This window comes from Pituophis catenifer, unplaced genomic scaffold, assembly GCF_029215685.1.
Source record: "Pituophis catenifer annectens isolate HBS135680 unplaced genomic scaffold, rPitCat1.0.hap2 SCAF_10, whole genome shotgun sequence".
Lineage (NCBI taxonomy): Eukaryota > Metazoa > Chordata > Lepidosauria > Squamata > Colubridae > Pituophis > Pituophis catenifer.
The window spans coordinates 13,909,905-13,928,306 of NW_027256890.1; the positions used below are offsets into that span (position 1 = coordinate 13,909,905).

General features: G+C 44.3%; 1 protein-coding gene across 1 annotated transcript; it reads right to left on the bottom strand.

Annotated features, from left to right (window-relative positions):
- Nucleotides 1-416: 416 nt before the first annotated feature.
- PES1 (pescadillo ribosomal biogenesis factor 1) lies at nucleotides 417-17,912 on the bottom strand. Its single transcript, XM_070951018.1, has 15 exons — nucleotides 17,850-17,912; nucleotides 15,210-15,289; nucleotides 14,379-14,532; nucleotides 13,080-13,189; nucleotides 11,876-12,047; nucleotides 10,287-10,376; nucleotides 7,952-8,068; nucleotides 6,715-6,792; nucleotides 6,375-6,464; nucleotides 4,624-4,754; nucleotides 4,213-4,338; nucleotides 3,502-3,686; nucleotides 3,224-3,384; nucleotides 2,110-2,277; nucleotides 417-1,229 (listed from the first exon to the last, which is right to left on the bottom strand). The coding sequence occupies exons 1-15, from the start codon at nucleotides 17,871-17,873 to the stop codon at nucleotides 1,143-1,145; spliced, it is 1,773 nt and encodes a 590-aa protein (XP_070807119.1). The 5' UTR covers nucleotides 17,874-17,912; the 3' UTR covers nucleotides 417-1,142.
- Nucleotides 17,913-18,402: the final 490 nt, after the last annotated feature.

Genomic DNA, 18,402 nt, shown 5'->3' on the forward strand with positions numbered 1-18,402 from the left:
CCGTTTGTTTTCCACCTTTTATCTACAATTCAAGGCGGCGTGTATGAAAAGTTGGCCCTAATTTTGCCTCTTAACAGCAGCCCTGCAAGGTAGGCAGGGCTTAAGACAAGTGAATACTTGGTCACGTCCTGCTGTATTTGCAACGTGTTCTGTACCAGATTGCTCCTGAAAACCATCCAGAAGCTTTAATTGAAAAATAACCGCAACAATGTCGTACGATTGAGTTGCGGGACTGGCGCGAAGTGCAATAAGTTCCATGGTGCAATAGGATTGGGTGTTTGCTAGCAGGATTCACCGGGATAGGGATTTTTTTGTTTTTCACTGTGAGTTGTATTGTGTTGGGGTGGGTGTAGGAGTGCACGAAGGGCAGCTCAGCCAATCTCATAGTACACATGTTGTACTCTGACAATAAAGGCTTGAATTCGAAATTGAAAATCTGAAATTTTCAAAGTTCAGTTTAATAACGCCTCGTTGCTGTAATTTACAACCAAAATGCAAAAAACACGCGGACTCCACAATGGCTGCAAAATGAAACAAGTGTTGCTGGCTAGAAGATACCCTCCAACTGAGGTAGAGCCGAACTATCTTAATCCCGGATTTTATTTACACGCATAAAAAGATTACCTTGAACGACTCTTAAAATAACGTGTTAGGCAAGAACTTCAAAAATGTTTATTCTGTGCCAAAACTAAAAGGGGAAGAAGAGAAAAAAATAACCCTCTGCTCAGAAAGCAAACCAATTTTCTGATTCCAGATAGGAACCTTGTTCATGTGTTTGCTATTTTATGTATCCTTGGCAAAGCGGGACTGTTCGTGACTATTTCTCTCCTCAAAAATAACATTTCTCCATCCAAGACTGGAGATCTAGCTTACCGTCTCACTGACGCTGGTACAGTGGGTGTGACAAAGACAAAAACTGAATGGAATCAAACATTTACACGTCTTTTCAATAGAATTTCCCTAAAGAAATCAGGGTACCGTAGACCCAGTTCTGATTAGTTCTGTTTTGGAGAGGGCAAAGCCCCAAAGAATCAGGAATTCCAATGTTGTCCATCTCCAACGTGAAAGATCCATCTTTAGGTCCCAGGTCCACTTTCCAGGGCTGCGTTGTGAAATGTTAGCCCAAAACGAGATGGGCTCTTCTATTCCCGTCGTGCCTTCTTGCTTTTCTTCTTTTCTGATTTTACTGCCGCATCGTGAGCTTTCCGTTTCTCTGCCAATTTGTTGGCCTGAAAGAAGAAGAAGAAGAAGAAGGAGGAGGAGGAGGAGGAGGAGGAGGAGGAGGAGGAGGAGGAGGAGGAGGAGGAGGAGGAGGAGGAGGAGGAGGAGGAGGAGGAGGAGAAGAAGAAGAAGAAGAAGAAGAAGAAGAAGAAGAAGAAGAAGAAGAAGAAGAAGAAGAAGAAGAAGAAGAAGAAGAAGAAGAAGAAGAAGAAGAAGAAGAAAATTGCTAAGTCCAATTCTCACAGAGAAGTTCCTTGAAAGATGGGGCTCCGGCAAAAGTCCAAAAAGCTCGGAAGACAAAACCTCTGGTCCTGATGACCGATCCAGATTGGATCCTGCAACATTATCCTAGGACAGTGATGGTTAACCTTTTCGTCGTCGTGTGCCAAAAGTGGGGGGAGTGCAGTGGGGTCGCGCGTGTGTGCCCACACCCATAATTCAATGCCCCCCCGCCTGCCCACCTGTGCATGTGCACACGACCCCCCCTTTGTGCCTCCCCCGCTTTTGGCACACGACAGCAAAAAGGTTACCTGTGGGCCTGCTAGGCCCGTTTTTTCGCCCTCCCCAGGCTCCAGAGGCTTTTTTGGAGCCTGGAGAGGGCGAAAACAGCCTTCCCCACCCCCCCGGAGGCCGGAAACAGTCAATTTCCCGACTTCCGGTGGGCCCGGAAGGCCCAAAACTCAGCTGGCCGGTGCGCGCATGCACGCTGGAGCTGACCTAGGGCAACGCTCACGTGCCCAGGGATATGGCTTCGCATGCCACAGGTTTGTCATCACGGTCCTAGGACATGGATAGAGAATTCATTCATAATTCTCGCAGTTCCCAAAGAACCTCAGGAGGGAAACTGAGCAGAGCAAAAAAAGAAGAAGAAGAAGAAAAAAAAGATACCTCTCTAATTTTGCGCTTCTTCCCAAACATTATTTTTTGGTAGAGGTATTTCTCTCGTTTCTTCATCATCATGATGGCCAAGCGTTTTTCCTCGCTCTGCTGTTCTTGCATCAGCCGCTCCTTATCTTCCTTCACAACCTGACCAGGTGTCACCTTCACTGGGAGATTCTGAGACAAGAGGAAATTGCGCACTGAAAAGATTGTTTCAGTTAACCCGGAGAATAAAACTTTTAGGAAAACTTTCCCAAGTCAATGCTAGAAGGCTTGATTTTAATATAATATAATAAATATAATAAATATAATATAATATAATATAATATAATATAATATAATATAATATAATATAATATAATATAATATAATATAATATAATATATCCTATAATAAATATAATATAATATAATATAATATAATATAATATAATATAATATAATTAAAAGTTAAGTTAAGTTAAGTTAAGTTAAGTTAAGTTAAGATAAGATACTGTGTTTCCTCGAAAATAAGACCAGGTCTTATATTAATTTTTGCTCCAAAAGACGCATTAGGGCTTATTTTCTGGTTAGGTCTTATTTTGGGGGGAAACACAGTACTAAAGGCATTCATCTGGCTGACAATCTTAACTGGGGCTTATTTTTGGGATGGGGCTTATATTACGAGCATCCTGAAAAATCATGCTAGGGCTTATTTTCCGGTCGAGTCTTATTTTCGGGGAAACAGTTTAGTATACCTGCGTTGCCCCCAAAATAAGACATCCCCTGATAATAAGCCCAATCGGGCTTTTGAGCGCATGGCAATAAGGCCAAGCGCTTATTTCAGGGTTCAAAATAAATATAAGATAGGGTCTTATTTTCGGGGGAACACAGTAATTAATATTATATAATTAATATCATACACACACTTATTGGGTCACTCTGAGATTGACATCAGTTCTCATACGGTGAACAGATTTCATAAAGAACTACAAAATATAGGTAATCCTCGACTTACAGCGGTTCATTTAGTGACTTGCTCAAAGTTACACCGGCACCTGTAACCCTTATTTTTTTTACTATGACTGGATTCAATCAACGTCCTACCACTTTCTGACTTCATAAATAAGCATCTTTTAGGATACCTTGTTCTGAGATCGCTGTGCTTCCATTTTGCGTAGTTTCCCTTCATCTTCCTTGTCAGAATCCTCCTCTTCCTCCTCCTCTTCTTCCTCCGAGCCTTCAGTTGCACCTTCATCCTCTCCACCGCTCTCTTCTTCCTCTTCCGACTCACTATCTTTGGCTACTGAAAAGATCCAAACCATGTTAAAGTTGTTGCTGAGAAACCCCAGAAGGTATTCTCAGCTCACCCACCCCCTAAAAATGCAACAGGTTCGCCAGAAACCCAGGAGCCGCTGGATACCTGGTTTTTCACCCTGTTGCAAGGCCAAAAGTTTCAGCTTCTCTGGGGGCATGTAGTCCCCTTCTTTCTCCGAGACAAACGGGGAGAGGTGAGGGGGCAGCATTACGCCGGGGAAGTAATCGGCCACGGGAAGGCATATCTTGGCATTGACTGAGTCAAAGACCCACTGAGGCTGGAGGTAATATCTGGGGAGAAAGGAAAGCCAATGAGAAGTGGGCGTATTAGAATGTCAAGTTGTACATTGCGGTGGCGCAGTGGTTAGAGTGCGGTACTGCCGGCTAACTGCCGGCTGCCTGCAATTTGGCAGTTTGAATCTCACCAGGATCAAGGTTGACTCAGCCTTCCGTCCTTCAGAGGTCAGTAAAATGAGGACCCAGATTGTTGGGGGCAAGAGACCGACTCTGTAAACCGCTTAGAGAGGGCTGTAAAAGCACTATGAAGCGGTATATAAGTCTAAGTGCTATTGCCCCCACTTCCTTCCTTCCCCCCCCTCCTTTCCTTCCTTTCCCCCCTCCCTTTTATCCTTCCTTCCTTCCTTCCTTCCTTCCTTCCTTCCTTCCTTCCTTCCTTCCTTCCTTCCTGTTAGAATGCAGTATTGCAGGCTAATTCTGCCGGCTGCCAGCAGTTCGATCCTGACCGGCTCAAGGTTGACTCAAGCTTTCTTAAAATCTGATGTCCGTTTTTTGGCCTACCAAAGGGCAGAGTTCTCACCTTCCAATCACTTGCTTCTCTACATTTGGACGGTCCACTATCTGGTGGGTGATGCGGGGGTCCGTAACATCGTAGGTGGCGCCAATGCAAACAGACTTGTCCCAGGACACTTTGCCGCCAAAGCACCTGGTGAAGGAGAGGCGGGGTTAAGCCAGATCTAGTGACAGGTTTTACATTCAAATGCACATTTACTGAATTTCTCGGAGTATAAGACGCACCTTCCCCCCCCCAAAAGGGGGTGAAATTCAGTTGCGTCATACATCGAATGTAGCCCCGCCCACCCACTGGCCCCCACCCTTTGGCCTCTGCCTCCCAGCAGTTTACCTCCTTGCAGCAAGCAGAAACAGCTCCTTTCAGCTTCAGCACAGGCTAATTAGCACATGTTGATTGAATCGTCAAAGGCTTACACACCTGATGACAAAGGCTAAGGGTTCGCGAGGCACCTCCCGGTTGAGAAAGAACTGCAGCCCTTCGAAGAGCTTCTTCTGTTTCTCCAAGTCCTCTTCCTCCTTCCTCCTGGTCTCTTCTTGTTCTGCAGTCTCCTAGGTAGAGAGAGAGAAAAAGCTCTATCGAACCCCTTCTCTGTGTTGAGTTTGTGTGTGAGAAGGAGGGTGAAGGCAGCCTCTTTCCTAACAGTTCCCAGAGTATGCTTCGTGCGCGTAATAAGTCTGTTTCAGTTTGGCAAGATTCTGTCTATAGGTTTGGAACAATGAAGAAATCATCTTGGAAGAATCGCTACATGAGCCGCGGTGGCACAGTGGTTAGAGTGCAGTACTGCAGGCTACTTCTGCTGCCTGCCGGCTGCCTGCAATTTGGCAGTTCAAATCTCACCGGCTCAAGGTTGACTCAGCCTTCCGCCCTTCCGAGGTTGGTAAAATGAGGACCCAGATTGTTGGGGGCAAGAGGCTGATTCTGTAACATGCTTAGAGAGGGGTGTAAAAGCACTGTAAATCAGTATATAAATCTAAATGCTATTGACCTTCCTTCGTTCCTTCCCTCCCCCTCCCTCCCTTTTATCCTTCCTTCCTTCCTTCCTTCCTTCCTTCCTTCCTTCCTTCCTTCCTTCCATCCATCCATCCATCCATCCATCCTCCTTTCCCTTCCCTTCCCTTCCCTTCCCTTCCCTTCCCTGTGGTTAAAATGCAGCATTGCAGGCTAATTCTGCCAACAGTTCAATCCTGACCTGCTCAAGGTTGACTCAGCCTTCCGTCCTTTCATAAAATGAGGACCCAGATTGTTGGGGGGCAATAGGCTGACTCTGTAAACCACTTAGAGAGGGCTGTAAAGCACCACAAAGCAGTATGTAAGTCTAAGGGCTATTGCCATCTTTCTTTCTTTGAGTTTGGGAGACTGACATTTTGTTAACAATAACTATTGTGTTTCCCGGAAAATAAGACCCTGTCTTATATTTTGTTTCTGAACCCTGAAATAAGCGCTTGGCCTTATTGCCATGCGCTCAAAAGTCTGATTGGGTTTATTATTAGAGGATGTTTTATTTTGGGGAAAACAGGGTATCTATCTATCTATCTATCTATCTATCTATCTATCTATCTATCTATCTATCAGCTATCTATCACTTATCTCTATCTATCTATCTATCTATCAATCTATCTGCTATCTCTCTCTCTTCTATCTATCTATCTATCTGCTATCTATCTATCCATCTATCTATCTATCAGCTATCTATCACTTATCTCTATCTATCTATCTATCTATCTATCTATCTATCTATCTATCATCTATCACTTATCTCTATCTATCTATCCATCCATCCATCAGCTATCTATCACTTATATCTATCTATCTATCTATCTATCTATCTATCTATCTATCTATCTATCTATCATCTATCTATCTATCTATCTATCCATCCATCCATCTATCTATCAGCTATCTATCACTTATCTCTATCTATCTATCTATCTATCTATCTATCTATCTATCTATCTATCTATCTATCTATCTATCTATCTATAGTGTTTCCCCAAAAATAAGACCCTGCCTTATATTTTTTTGAACCCTGAAATAAGCGCTTGGCCTTATTATCAGGGGATGTCTTATTTTGGGGAAAACAGGGTATCTCAAAGTACAGTCTCCCCAACATCCTGTCTCTTGGGAAGGTATTTTCCTCTGACTCCCCCAAAAAATGGGGTGTCACTCACCCCTTCCACGGGGAACTCATCCACTTCGGCTTCATCCTCGATGTTGGGGGCAACGACTCGAGCCAGGCTGGTGCTGAGAGCCGACAGTTTCTAAGGGAGGGTCAAAGAAAGAGAACCATGAAATTGATGGGCGACTTGATCCAAGTCAACTTAAACGAAGCACGCAGCTCATGTAGATACCCAGAATGGAAGCAGGCTGGCTGGGGAATTCTGGGAGTTGAAGTCCACATATCTTCAAGCTGCCAAGATCGAGAAACACCGACATAGAGACTGCAATGTTCCTTAAGGAAGGACGTGGAGGAAAATTTGGAAGGATAGGATTGGGCATCCGTGTTCTCACCTCTAAGGTGCTCTCAGAGTCCAAGGCGTAAGCTTCTCCATCCTCTGGCTTCTTCTCTACTGAAGAATGGCCTTCGATCTAAAAGAACAGAACACGGATACGGCAGTGGTGAAATGTAAAAATTGTTACTACCGGTTCTGTGGGCGTGGCTTGGGGACTGGGTGGGCGTGGCCAACTTTTTTTTTTCTTCCTTTTCTTTTAAAAGCATTTTTTCTACCACCTCTTCGGCCGAAGAGGTTGCAGGAAAAAAAAATGCTTTTAAAAGCCTCTGACGATCGGGCAACCCAGCTGGGATCGTCAGAGGCTTTTAAAAGCATTTTTTTCTACAACCTCTTTGGCCGATTTTAAAAGCCTCTGACGATCCCAGCTGAGCCGCGCGATCATCAGATCCTTTTTTTTTTCTTTTAAAAGCATTCTTTCGGCAGAAGAGGTTGTAGAAAATGCTTTTAAAAGTAAAAAAAAAGTCTCTGATGATCACCGGGCTCAGCTGGGCATGGAGGGGGGACTGCAGGGATTTTTGTTACCGGTTCTCCGAACCACCCACCGCATTGCTACCGGATTGGGCGATCCAGTCCGAACCGGGAGCATTTCACCCCTGGGATACGGGGAGGTCAACCCTTTGAGGTAGTCCAGACAGGCCACTCAAACCACGAGGGATAAACACGACTTGTTATTTTAAGGTTACAGTCCCAGACCCTTGCAAACATTTTTTTGGAATATTTCTTTTTTTTAAAAAAGGAAGTGTTGGGTAGAGCTTAATATGAAAAAAGGAAATTGGAATCAGTTACAGGTAGACCCTGATTTACAACAGTTCTGTTTAGTGACTGTTGTGAAGTTACGACAGCCCTGGAAAAAGTGACGAACGGAACAGAATAAAACAGAACACTTAACAACTCGTGTTGCAATGATTCACTTAACAACTAGGTCAAGAAAGGTCATAAAATGCACTTAACTAATGTCTCTCTTAACAACAGAAACGTGGAGCTCAACTTTGGTCGTAAGTCGAGGACTACCTGTACTGAAAAGACCCCTGGTATCGAAGAGCTGGGTCACTTGGAGTTCCTTTCCAATTCCTTCTCTTTCCTCGGGCATCAATAATGTTTTGCCAATGGCCTGGACTATTATTTTTTTTTTTTAAGACCATCTCTGTGTGTGTGTGTCTCTCTCTCTCTATCTGGGTCAGTTGCCCGTTAAGAAGATAAACTGGGCTTCTCAGTAGCTTGTCTGCTTCACTCACCTTCGGGGGATAGTGCAAGTTGAGTGTCTGGTAGAGACGAAAATTGACAAAGCCAAGGAGAGTGGTGTAGAATTCAGTGAAAGTAGCCATGACCCTATAATCCACATCCGTCGGGTGCTGGAAGAAAGTCAGTCAATCAATCAATCAATCAATCAATGTGCAGAAACTTTTTTTTTAAAAAAAATCTAACTCCCAGTTCTATTTATTTTTTTGTAAACAGGAATATATATATATATATTTTAAAGGAAGACCACAACAATACACGAGCAAATAATAGATACACACTCAAGGTAAACCGATCCAAACTCGATTGCGGGAAGTACGACTTCAGCAACAGAGTGGACAAAGTCTGGAATGCATGACCTGACTCTGTGGTTTCATCCCCAAACCCCCCAAAACTTTAACCTTAAATTGTCTACTGTTGACCTCACCCCATTCCTAAGAGGTCTGTAAGGGGGCGTGCATAAGAGCACCAGCGTGCTTACGGTCCCTGTCCTAATATTCCTTTTTTACTTACTCTTTTCATCCATTCAAATTATGTATATACTTTTACCTGTAATCTTATATATTCTTAATAAATAAATAAAAATAAAAAGTGTTGGGTATGACTTAATATTTAAAAGGAAGCTGAAATATGTACCCATGAGACCACGACCAGAAGGGGCCATGATTTCGCGGGCTGCCTGCATTCCCGCGGATGGGAGTTTGTTTGTTTGTGTGGACTGGTTGCTGGCATGCCGGGGACCCCTGTTCTAAGCTATCCTTCCCAGATCAGGTGGGAAGTTTGATGGCTTTCTCAAAAGTTCACCAGGTGCAACGGCCAGCTCTCCTGCACACCTGGGTTAATCTTTCGGGACACGTGTATGAATATGCATTTCTACGGTTAACACAAAATGCAAGATCGACCTTCAAGGCAGCCTGTAAATCAGGGACTAGAGCAGGCAGCTTTCTGGGACACCTGTCAATCTGCATAACCTTCCAAGGCCATAAGCTTAGGTCAAAGACAAGCTTTATCTTACAAAGTCCCGAATCCGATTTTCCAGGAAGGAAGTTTGTCATTGCTCTAACTCTCGAGAGAATTGGGACTGAAATTGGAATGTTGGTTTGTTAAGTCATTGCAGTCGTTAAGTCAAGGCACCAGGAGACTGGACTTCATTTTATGACAGTTTTTAACAACAGTTGTTAAGCGAGTCATCATGGCCAATTAAGTGAACTATACAGTTGTAAGTGTGAACCCACTTCATTCAATGGACTTTTTTTTTTTTTTTGCTGGAAAATGCAATCGTGTGACACTGCAATTGGTTGCAAATGTGAGGTGAGTTGCCAGCACCCAAAATACAATCGGGAGAGCGTTTGGGGTGGGGTGGCAGTTGAAAGTTGAAGGATAGGGTCATAAGTAACTTTTTGGGGAATCTGTTTTTGCTTTGAATGTTCATTAATTGGCAGTCGTAAGTCAACCTGCATAAAATAAGTTTACACGTGCAATACTTAAGATCCTAAAGTTGGTAGAATTTTTATTTACTTACTTTTAAGACTTTTAAGCTTTCTAAATAACATTGACGTTCATAATTGGCAATTAATTTACATAAAGGTTATTGCAGCGGAACCTGTGGCTGAAGTAATGAAATATATCAAGATTGATCACATCACAATCAATGGAAAAAAGAGATCTTACAGGCACAAGAAGGGATGCCTTGGTCGGTGATCATTAAGAAGCAAAATATAACGTTTTTTTTTTTAAAAAAAAATGAGAGAAATGCTTTGTAAATAAGCAAAGACAGTTCTCTGTGTCCAAGCAACTGTCTTCTAACAATGAAACTCCATGCTTAGAGTTAATTGTTAATTGCCATTTTCACCTTGGGTTTTTGTTTTTTTTTAAAAAAAAGTTAATGATTTGCTTCCCATGAGAACACTGAACACTAAAACACCAAGCATGAGAGTTCGGCACGCAAAAAACAGGAAGGAATCTGCCTTCTGGTCAAGAATGCCTAATTCTGTTCAGGTACATAACAGAGTTGGAAGGGACCTTGGAGGTCTTCTAGTCCAACCCCGTTCAAGCAGAAGACCTTATATCACTCCAGACAAACAGCTGTCCAGTCTCTCTTTAAACACCTCCAGTGATGAAGTACCCACAACTTCTGGTGGCAAGTTGTTCCACTGATTATTTGTTCTCACTGTCAGGAAATTTCTCCTTAGTTCTAGGCTGCTTTTCTCCTTGGTTAGTTTCCACCCATTGCTTCTTGTCCTGCCTTCGGGTGCTTTGGAGAATAGCTTGACTCCCTCTTCTTTGGGGCAGCCCCTGATATTAAACGATATTAAACAGCCCTATACTCACGTTGTGGGAGAAGGCATAGGGCGTTATCCAGGTGACAAGCTGGCCCAGCACCTCAGCCTGGTAATAGATGCCCTTAATGGAGAGGAAAACCTGTGGGAAAGCAGAGAAAAACAAACTCAAGTCAGGAAAACAACCCAAGAGCCTAAAATTGCAGACAGGAAAGAAATGACTAGCACAGGGTTGGTAAATCTTTTTTGGGCTCAGGCGTGTCAATAATTCAAAAAAATAAAAATAATAATGCCTAACTCTGCTGGCGTTACCCTTTTTCCCATGAGCAAAACAGAAATAATGCTTTACATAGTCACTTATTTTTTTTTTTTTAAATACAATCCAATTGTGTGTGTGACACATTCACCCACCCCCAGGATCGATGCCACTTTTGTTAGGGCAGTGTTCCCTTTCGGTTGACACGCTCTGCGGCCTGCCCGTGCCTTCTCCGAGGCCCACGAGGCCTTCGTTCTTGAAGTGGCTTCCGGGAGATCCACGGCCTCCGAACACCTCACAAATATATGACTTTCGAATGCTCCAGAGGCCGCATAGCAGCCTGGCCCCCTCACGTGATTTTTGGAAGCTGCACAAGAGCGCATCCCTATTCGTGCATGGCCTCCAAAAGCAGCACGAAACCACGAGCTTTGACGAATAACGCCTTGGTAGTACAGTGGTCTAAGGCACCCTGTTATTAAGCTGGTTATTAAAACCAGCTGCCTGCAATTACTGCAGGTTCGAATCTCTCCAAGGCTCAAGGTTGACTCAGCCTTCCATCCTTTCTAAGGTAGGTAAATTGAGGACCCAGATTGTGGGGGCAATAAGCTGACTTTGTATAAATATACAAAAAGGATGAAGGCTATTGCTGAGCACATTGTAAGCCGCCCTGAGTCTCCGGAGAAGGGCGGCATATAAATCAAATTAAAAAAAAAAAAATGTTGTTGTTGAACACTGATGTACCGCTCGAAACATCATGGCGTGTCAGCTTAAAAACGTGTGTCAGAGGTATGCCGTCTGTGGATTAACAGCTCCGTTGACTTAATTCTCTTGGCATGTATTCATCATCATTTAATGATCCCATAATCCATTGCGGGGTGGAGTCTGGGCAACTGAATGGAGCTAGCAGAGTGTTTACTGGCCGGATGCCTTTCCTGTCACCAATGCGGAGTTTTGTTCAGCAGATATATTTCTCATAGTTCTGAGAAATATCTGCCTCTACCTAGGATCGAACTCACAGCCTCCTGATTGTGAGGCGAGAGCTCCACCTCTAGGCCACCGCACCACTCTTATTCTCTTGGCATGTATTCATCATCATCATTTAATGACCCCATGGAGTCTGGGCAACTGAATGGAGCTAGCAGAGTGTTTACTGGCCGGATGCCTTTCTTGTCGCCAATGCGGAGTTTTTGTTCAGCAGATATATTTCTCAATGTGCCCAGAGAGAGAAATATCTGCCTCTACCTAGGATCGAACTCACAGCCTCCTGATTGTGAGGCGAGAGCTCCACCCCTAAGCCACCGCACCACTCTTATTCTCTTGGCATGTATTGATCCGAGGGAAATCCATCAGCATTGGCGTCTCCAAAGGGGCCCTTCCCAGCTCACCTTGCGAAGACCGCGCGAGGCGATGACGTAGTTGAGGAACTCCACGGTCAGCCGACGACACAGCTGGATGGTCTGGATGTGACACTTGCCGGTGCGCGGGAAGGTGGAAAAGAGGACGCACATGGAGAGCGCATCGTCCAAATCTCGCAGGGCGTCCACGAAGGTTGGGTATCTGCAGCCATTTGAGAAGAAGATGAGAAGTTCAAGCACCATCTGCCTCTCCAGACGCTTGTGGGAGTGAAGTTGTAAGTATCATTGCGGCTTCCTGCTATTAGGGCTTAATCTGCCAACAGGAATTGCCCCAAATCTGTCGTGCAATCTTGCTTAACCAGGTTTTGTTGAACGAACTGTAATCGTCTGGATAGCCACTCAAGTCTAAGCAAAATTTTATACATACCATATTTTTTGGAGTATAAAACGCACTTCCATCCCCTCCCTAAGAGAGGGTGAAATTTTGAGTGTGTCTTACACACCGAATGTAGCCAAAAATGTGAGGCACGGAGGCAGCGATGGTCTGTGGCAATCCCTGCAGCCTGGAACAGCTGATTGGAGACCGATCCACCCGCCAATCAGCTGCTCGTGCTGAATCAGGCGGCAATAATATGCTGAAGCTCACCTGCGGTTTGCTATTTGATGCAAGGACTCAAGAGTTTGCAACAGCAATCCCATCCAGAAAGCACACACAAATAACTGATTCAGCAGGATTCAATAACTTCTCTTTATATACAATATAACACATGAAGTAAATATACAATACCAAAAGCAGGTTTTCCAACGTGGTAGTAAATACAAGCAAAACACAAGCAGAGGAGAGGAGTTTCAGTTTCAGTTTTGAGCAGCAGACTAGTTTAGAGCTCAGCACAGACTCAGAGCTAAGCCACGCCCAGGCTCCTTGCTGTCTCCTTCCGTGTTGCTCACATAGCAAATAATGTTTCAGTTTCCAAACAGCCCTCAACTCTCTCACATATTGACAGGACGCTAGCCAGACGAATACCGATGGATGCTGGTAGTCAGAGGCAGATTTTTTTTTTTTCTTATTTTCCTCCCCAAAAACTAAGGTGCGTCTTATACTCCGGAGCGTCTTATACTCCGAAAAATACAGTCATTGCAACCCTAGAATTCCCAGACAATCGTTTGAAAACTGCTCCTTTTCCCCTCCCAAAGCCAGGCGAGATTATTGATCTTGAGGGCTTTCAACTCTTACCTCTCTTTGATGATGTGGTCCAATTTATAAGCCGGCTTGTTGTCTTTCAGGCGCTGCACTGTGTTCCATTCGCTCTTCCCGTAGGCTTTTCGCAACTTGCGGACAAACACCTTGTGGGGAGAGAAACATTTTACAGCCCCACATTTCCCAATGTCCAGACCACAATTCTAAGGGGCTGGACTGCTATCCACCAGCACGTTTCCTTCCTCTTCTTCAACAAAGAGACCCCGAGTCTTTGGCTTGTTTTCTTTTATACCAGGGGTGTCAAACCCGTGGCCCCCGGACCGGATGTGTCCACGTGGCGGCCACGCCGACCCCCATTTTAGCCAAGGGGAAAAAAAGTTGCAATACGTCACGTGATGACGTGAGTTTGACACACCTATTTATGCTACCCTGTTTCCCTGAAAATAAGACATCCCCTAAAATAAGCCCTCCCCGAAAATATTTAAACGCAGAGATGGAAATCAGGTAGGATGGCAAGAGGAGCCCCATCTTGTTCCACACGCCCCAAAATAATAAGACCTCCCCGAAAATAAGGCCAAGAGCTTATTTTGGGGTTCAAAAAAAAAATAAGATAGGGTCTTATTTTGGGGGAAACACGGTAAGCATATATTTTTTGCGTATTATTTTTTCATTTCTCTTATGACCGTATTAAAAATACTTCTCTATTTCACAGACGTCAAATGCTTTAAACTTCTCACCCAGAACGCTAGATTTTAAGGCTGGATAAAATGATCCCAAGAGTCCCTTGGACTGCAAGGCGATCCAAGCGGTCAGTCCTAGAGGAGATCAACCTTGACTGCTCTCTAGAAGGCCAGATCCTGAAGATGAAACTCAAATCCTTTGGCCACCTAACGAGAAGGAAGGACTCCCTGGAGAAGATGCTGGGAAAGATGGAGGGCAAAAGAAGAAGAAGGGGACGACAGAGAACGAGGTGGCTGGATGGAGTCACTGAAGCAGTCGGTGTGAGCTTCAATGGACTCCAGAGGATGGTAGAGGACAGGAAGACCTGGAGGAACGTGGTCCATGGAGTCACGATGGGTTGGACACGATTTCGCGACTAACAACAACAAAATGATCTTAAATTAACTTTGCCACTGGCGCCCTGAGTTGCAAGTGAAAACTGTGCCGATCAAATAATTAACACAGGAAGAAAAAGCATTCCAGTAAGTTGCAGAACAGCAATTTTTGAAGTGCCAATCACTCCCACCCGCCCCGTCCAAAGTGGCTGTTACGCCCAGAGGTTCATCTGCAGCTTTTAATCAGTTCCGGGGTCCCCCCTCCCCCAAATCGTGATACCTTATAGTCCCGGAATTTGTTGACAATGGGCTCATGGAGAAGAAATTTTATGTCTTTCAAGAGGTAAAACGTCCGGGCGGCTGTTGATCCCTTGTTCACCTTCTTCTTGTGTTTGGGCTCGTGGGGATAAATCCCTTTTAGGATGCAGAGTCGCCTGGAAAAACGAAAACGGGTGAGAAGACGGATTTGCTACCTTAAAGTCTTGGCTGGCTTCACATTTAAAGATGGGGATGCAGTCTTGTGTGTCCACCGTTAACTTGGAGTGGCGGCAGGCGCCAAAAAACTCAACGACCAAATCACAATCTGAATCATGGATTTATATATCTTGGCAATCTCCTAACTTTTGGATAGCGAAATGGGCAGCACCATCAGGCGTTGCCCCGAAGAAGAAGTGGGGTGGTAGTGGTAGCTATTCTCCAAAGCAGCTGAAAGGCAGGACAAGAAGCAACGGATGGAAACTAAGCAAGGAGAGAAGCAACCTAGAACTAAGGAGGAATTTCCTGATAATTAGAAAAATTAACCAGTGGAACAGCTTGCCACCAGAAGTTGTGGGTGCTCCATCACCGGAGGCTTTTAAGAAGAGGTTGGACAAGCATATACATTTCATAAATAATTAAAACAAGCATCTTGTGTGAACTCAACCATCACTTAAGCCCAGCGTGATCCTTACCCAATATTTCTCGGTCTCCAAATTTGTCCCACCTCCTCACCCTCTCCCCTCTCCACCCCACTTCAGTTTCTACTCCATTCCTAAGGCATCACCTGCACCTTCCCTGCACAACTAGAGCAAGTGACACCCCCGGCAGACCACTCAAAATCTCTTGGCCGTACCTGAAGTCTGGAAGGCTGAGCTGCAGTTTCTTCCGAGCTTTATTTCTGGTGATATAGTTGGTGGCTGAACCCCTCTCGTACTTTCGTAGACGGGCAGGGAAAAAAAGAGAGACAAAGCAGTTAATTAGCTCTGGCCCTGCCAATAACTTCTCGCCTTACTGGATGTGGAGCCTCCCAGATACGCTGCAGCTCCTTGACTGGCACATTTGCCCGGCTGGAAGATGCCAGGCAAAAAGGCCCTCCAAGAATTTGATGTCATGATCTATGACCAACCAACTCAGGAAGCTCAAACTGCCCAAGGAGCTGCTGATCCAGTTCTACAGAGGAATGATGGAGTCTGTCATCTGCACCTCCATAACTGTCTGGTTTGGCTCTGCAACCCAACAAGACAGACACAGACTTCAGAGGATCATTAGAACTGCAGAAAAAACCATGGCTACCAACCTGCCTTCCATGGAGGACCTGCATACTGCACGAGTCAAAAAGAGGGGCTGGGAAAATATCTACAGACCCCTCACATCCTGGACATAAACTGTTTCAACTCCTACCCGCAAAACGATGCTATAGAGCACTGCACACCAGAACAACTAGACACAAGGACAGTTTTTCCCCCCGAACGCCATCACTCTGCTGAACAAATAATTCCCTCAACACTGTCAAACTATTCACTAAGTCTGCATTACTATTACTATTAATCTTCTCATCGTTCCTATCACCCATCTCCTCCCACTTATGACTGCATGACTGTAACTTTGCTGCTTACATCCTTACGATTTATATTGTTTCCTAGTATGATTCGATTGCTTATTTGTACCCTATGACTATCATTAAGTGTTGTACCTGATGATTCTTGACAAACGTATCTTTTCTTTTATGTACACCGAGAGCAGATGCACCAAAGACAAATTCCTTCTGTGAACAATCACACTTGGCCAATAAAAAATTCTATTCTATTCTATTCTATTCTAATTTCCCCCTATTCAATTCTATTCCCTATCTATACCCTATTCTACTCTACTCTATTTTCTATCCTATCCTAAATTCCTCTCCTCTCTCTTCTCCTCTACTTCTATTCTTTTCTATTTTCTATTCTATTTTCTACCCTATCCTAAATTCCTCTCCTCTCCCCTTCTAATTTCTATTCTATTCTATTCTAATTCTATTCTATATTCTATTCTATTCTACTCTACTCATTTTCTACCCTACCCTACCCTATATTCTTATTCTATTCTATTTTCTATCCTATCCTAAATTCCTCTCCTCTCCATTCTATTCTATTCTACTCCACTCTCTATCCTATCTATCATCCTAACCTAACTTCTGATTCAATTCTATTCTATTCTCTATTCTATTTTCTATCCTATCCTAAATTCCTCTCCTCTCCTCTGTTCTATTCTACTCTACTCTTATCCTAAATTCTTACTCTACTCTACTCCCTATGCTATCTATCATCCTAACCTAACCTAGCTTCTTATTCTATTCTATTCTTTTCTATTTTCTATTCTATTTTCTATCCTATCCTAAATTCTTCTCCTCTCCCCTTCTAATTTCTATTCTATTCTAATTCTATTCTATGTTCTATTCTATTCTACTCTACTTATTTTCTACCCTACCCTACCCTATCCTATCTTCTTATTCTATTCTATTTTCTATCCCATCCTAAATTCCTCTCCTCTCCTCTCTTCTCCTCTGTTCTATTCTACTCTACTCTCTTATCCTAAATTCTTACTCTACTCTACTCCCTATTCTATCTATCATCCTAACCTAACCTAGCTTCTTATTCTATTCTATTCTTTTCTATTTTCTATTCTATTTTCTATCCTATCCTAAATTCCTCTCCTCTCCCCTTCTAATTTCTATTCTATTCTATTCTAATTCTATTCTATATTCTATTCTATTCTACTCTACTTATTTTCTACCCTACCCTACCCTATCCTATCTTCTTATTCTATTCTATTTTCTATCCCATCCTAAATTCCTCTCCTCTCCTCTCAATTCTATTCTATTCTACTCTCTATCCTATCCTAAATTCTTACTCTACTCCCTATCCTATCTATCATCCTAACCTAACCTAACTTCTTATTTTATTCTATTCTTTTCTATTTTCTATTCTATTTTCTATCCTATCCTATCCTAAACTCTTATTCTGTTCTATTCTCTATTCTATTTTCTATCCTATCCTAATTTCCTCTCCTCTCAATTCAATTCTATTCTACTCTCTCCTTTCCTCTCTATCCTATCCTAAATCCCTCTTCTCTTCTCTTCTCTCCTCTCCTCTCTTCTTTTTTCTTCTTTTCTTTTCTTTTCTTCTCTTTTCTTCTATTCTATTCTATTTTCTATTTTCTATCCTATCCTAAATTCTTATTCCATTCTATTCTCTTCTCTTCTGAGCGGGGAGGCTCGGCCCCATCTTCCCAGGAGCTCTGCGTGGGCGGGACAGAGACCTCCCCCCCCCCCGAGAGGCGACTCGCAAGATGCGTGTCGGGAGGCGGCTAAACCCGGAAGTGGCGTGTCTGCATTCAGACGTTCTTTCCAATACACGTGAACAAAAAAAAGAACCGTGAACGCTTTTTTCCCCCCCCAGGGCGGCTCAGTGACAGCCGCCGAGGCTCCGCTTTTCGCTCCACGCCCTTGCGGTACCTTCTTTTTCTCCAGGCCGCCCATCGTGACCGACCCGCCGCTTCTCCCCCTCCGCCTTCTGCCCACGTGGTGGATGGAGAGGCTTCCGGGCCGGGCCTTTAAGCCCCGCCCCTTCCGCCCTCGGGAATCCCGCCCCTTCCGCTCCTCGGAGGGGTTGTCCACGTTAGTGCCTGAACGGGAGTCCGGAGGGGCCGCTCTACGGGCCTCGGGAGCGGACGGTTGTGGACTCCGCGAGGCAGGAAGATGTGCTTTATTCCCGGGGTTGATCAAGCCGAGAAAATCTCCCCGGAGCCCGCTGTTTCGAGCAGGCACCAAAGTAGAAGGTCGGAGAGGGGTCCTTTGGAGAAGGGTCCTCTCTGAAGGTGGGGGGGGAGCGTGATGGGGATTGGCTGTCCGGGATAAAGAGGAGGCGCACGAAGTCGAGTTTTTCCGCGTCTCTCTGCTGCCCCCTGGAGGCTTCTTCATGGACCGGGCTTGCTTTGCTTTGGCGCAAGCGCAGAAAGACTGAAGTGTTCTTGGAGATACAGAAAGGAGAGAGGAGGGGAGGGGAAGG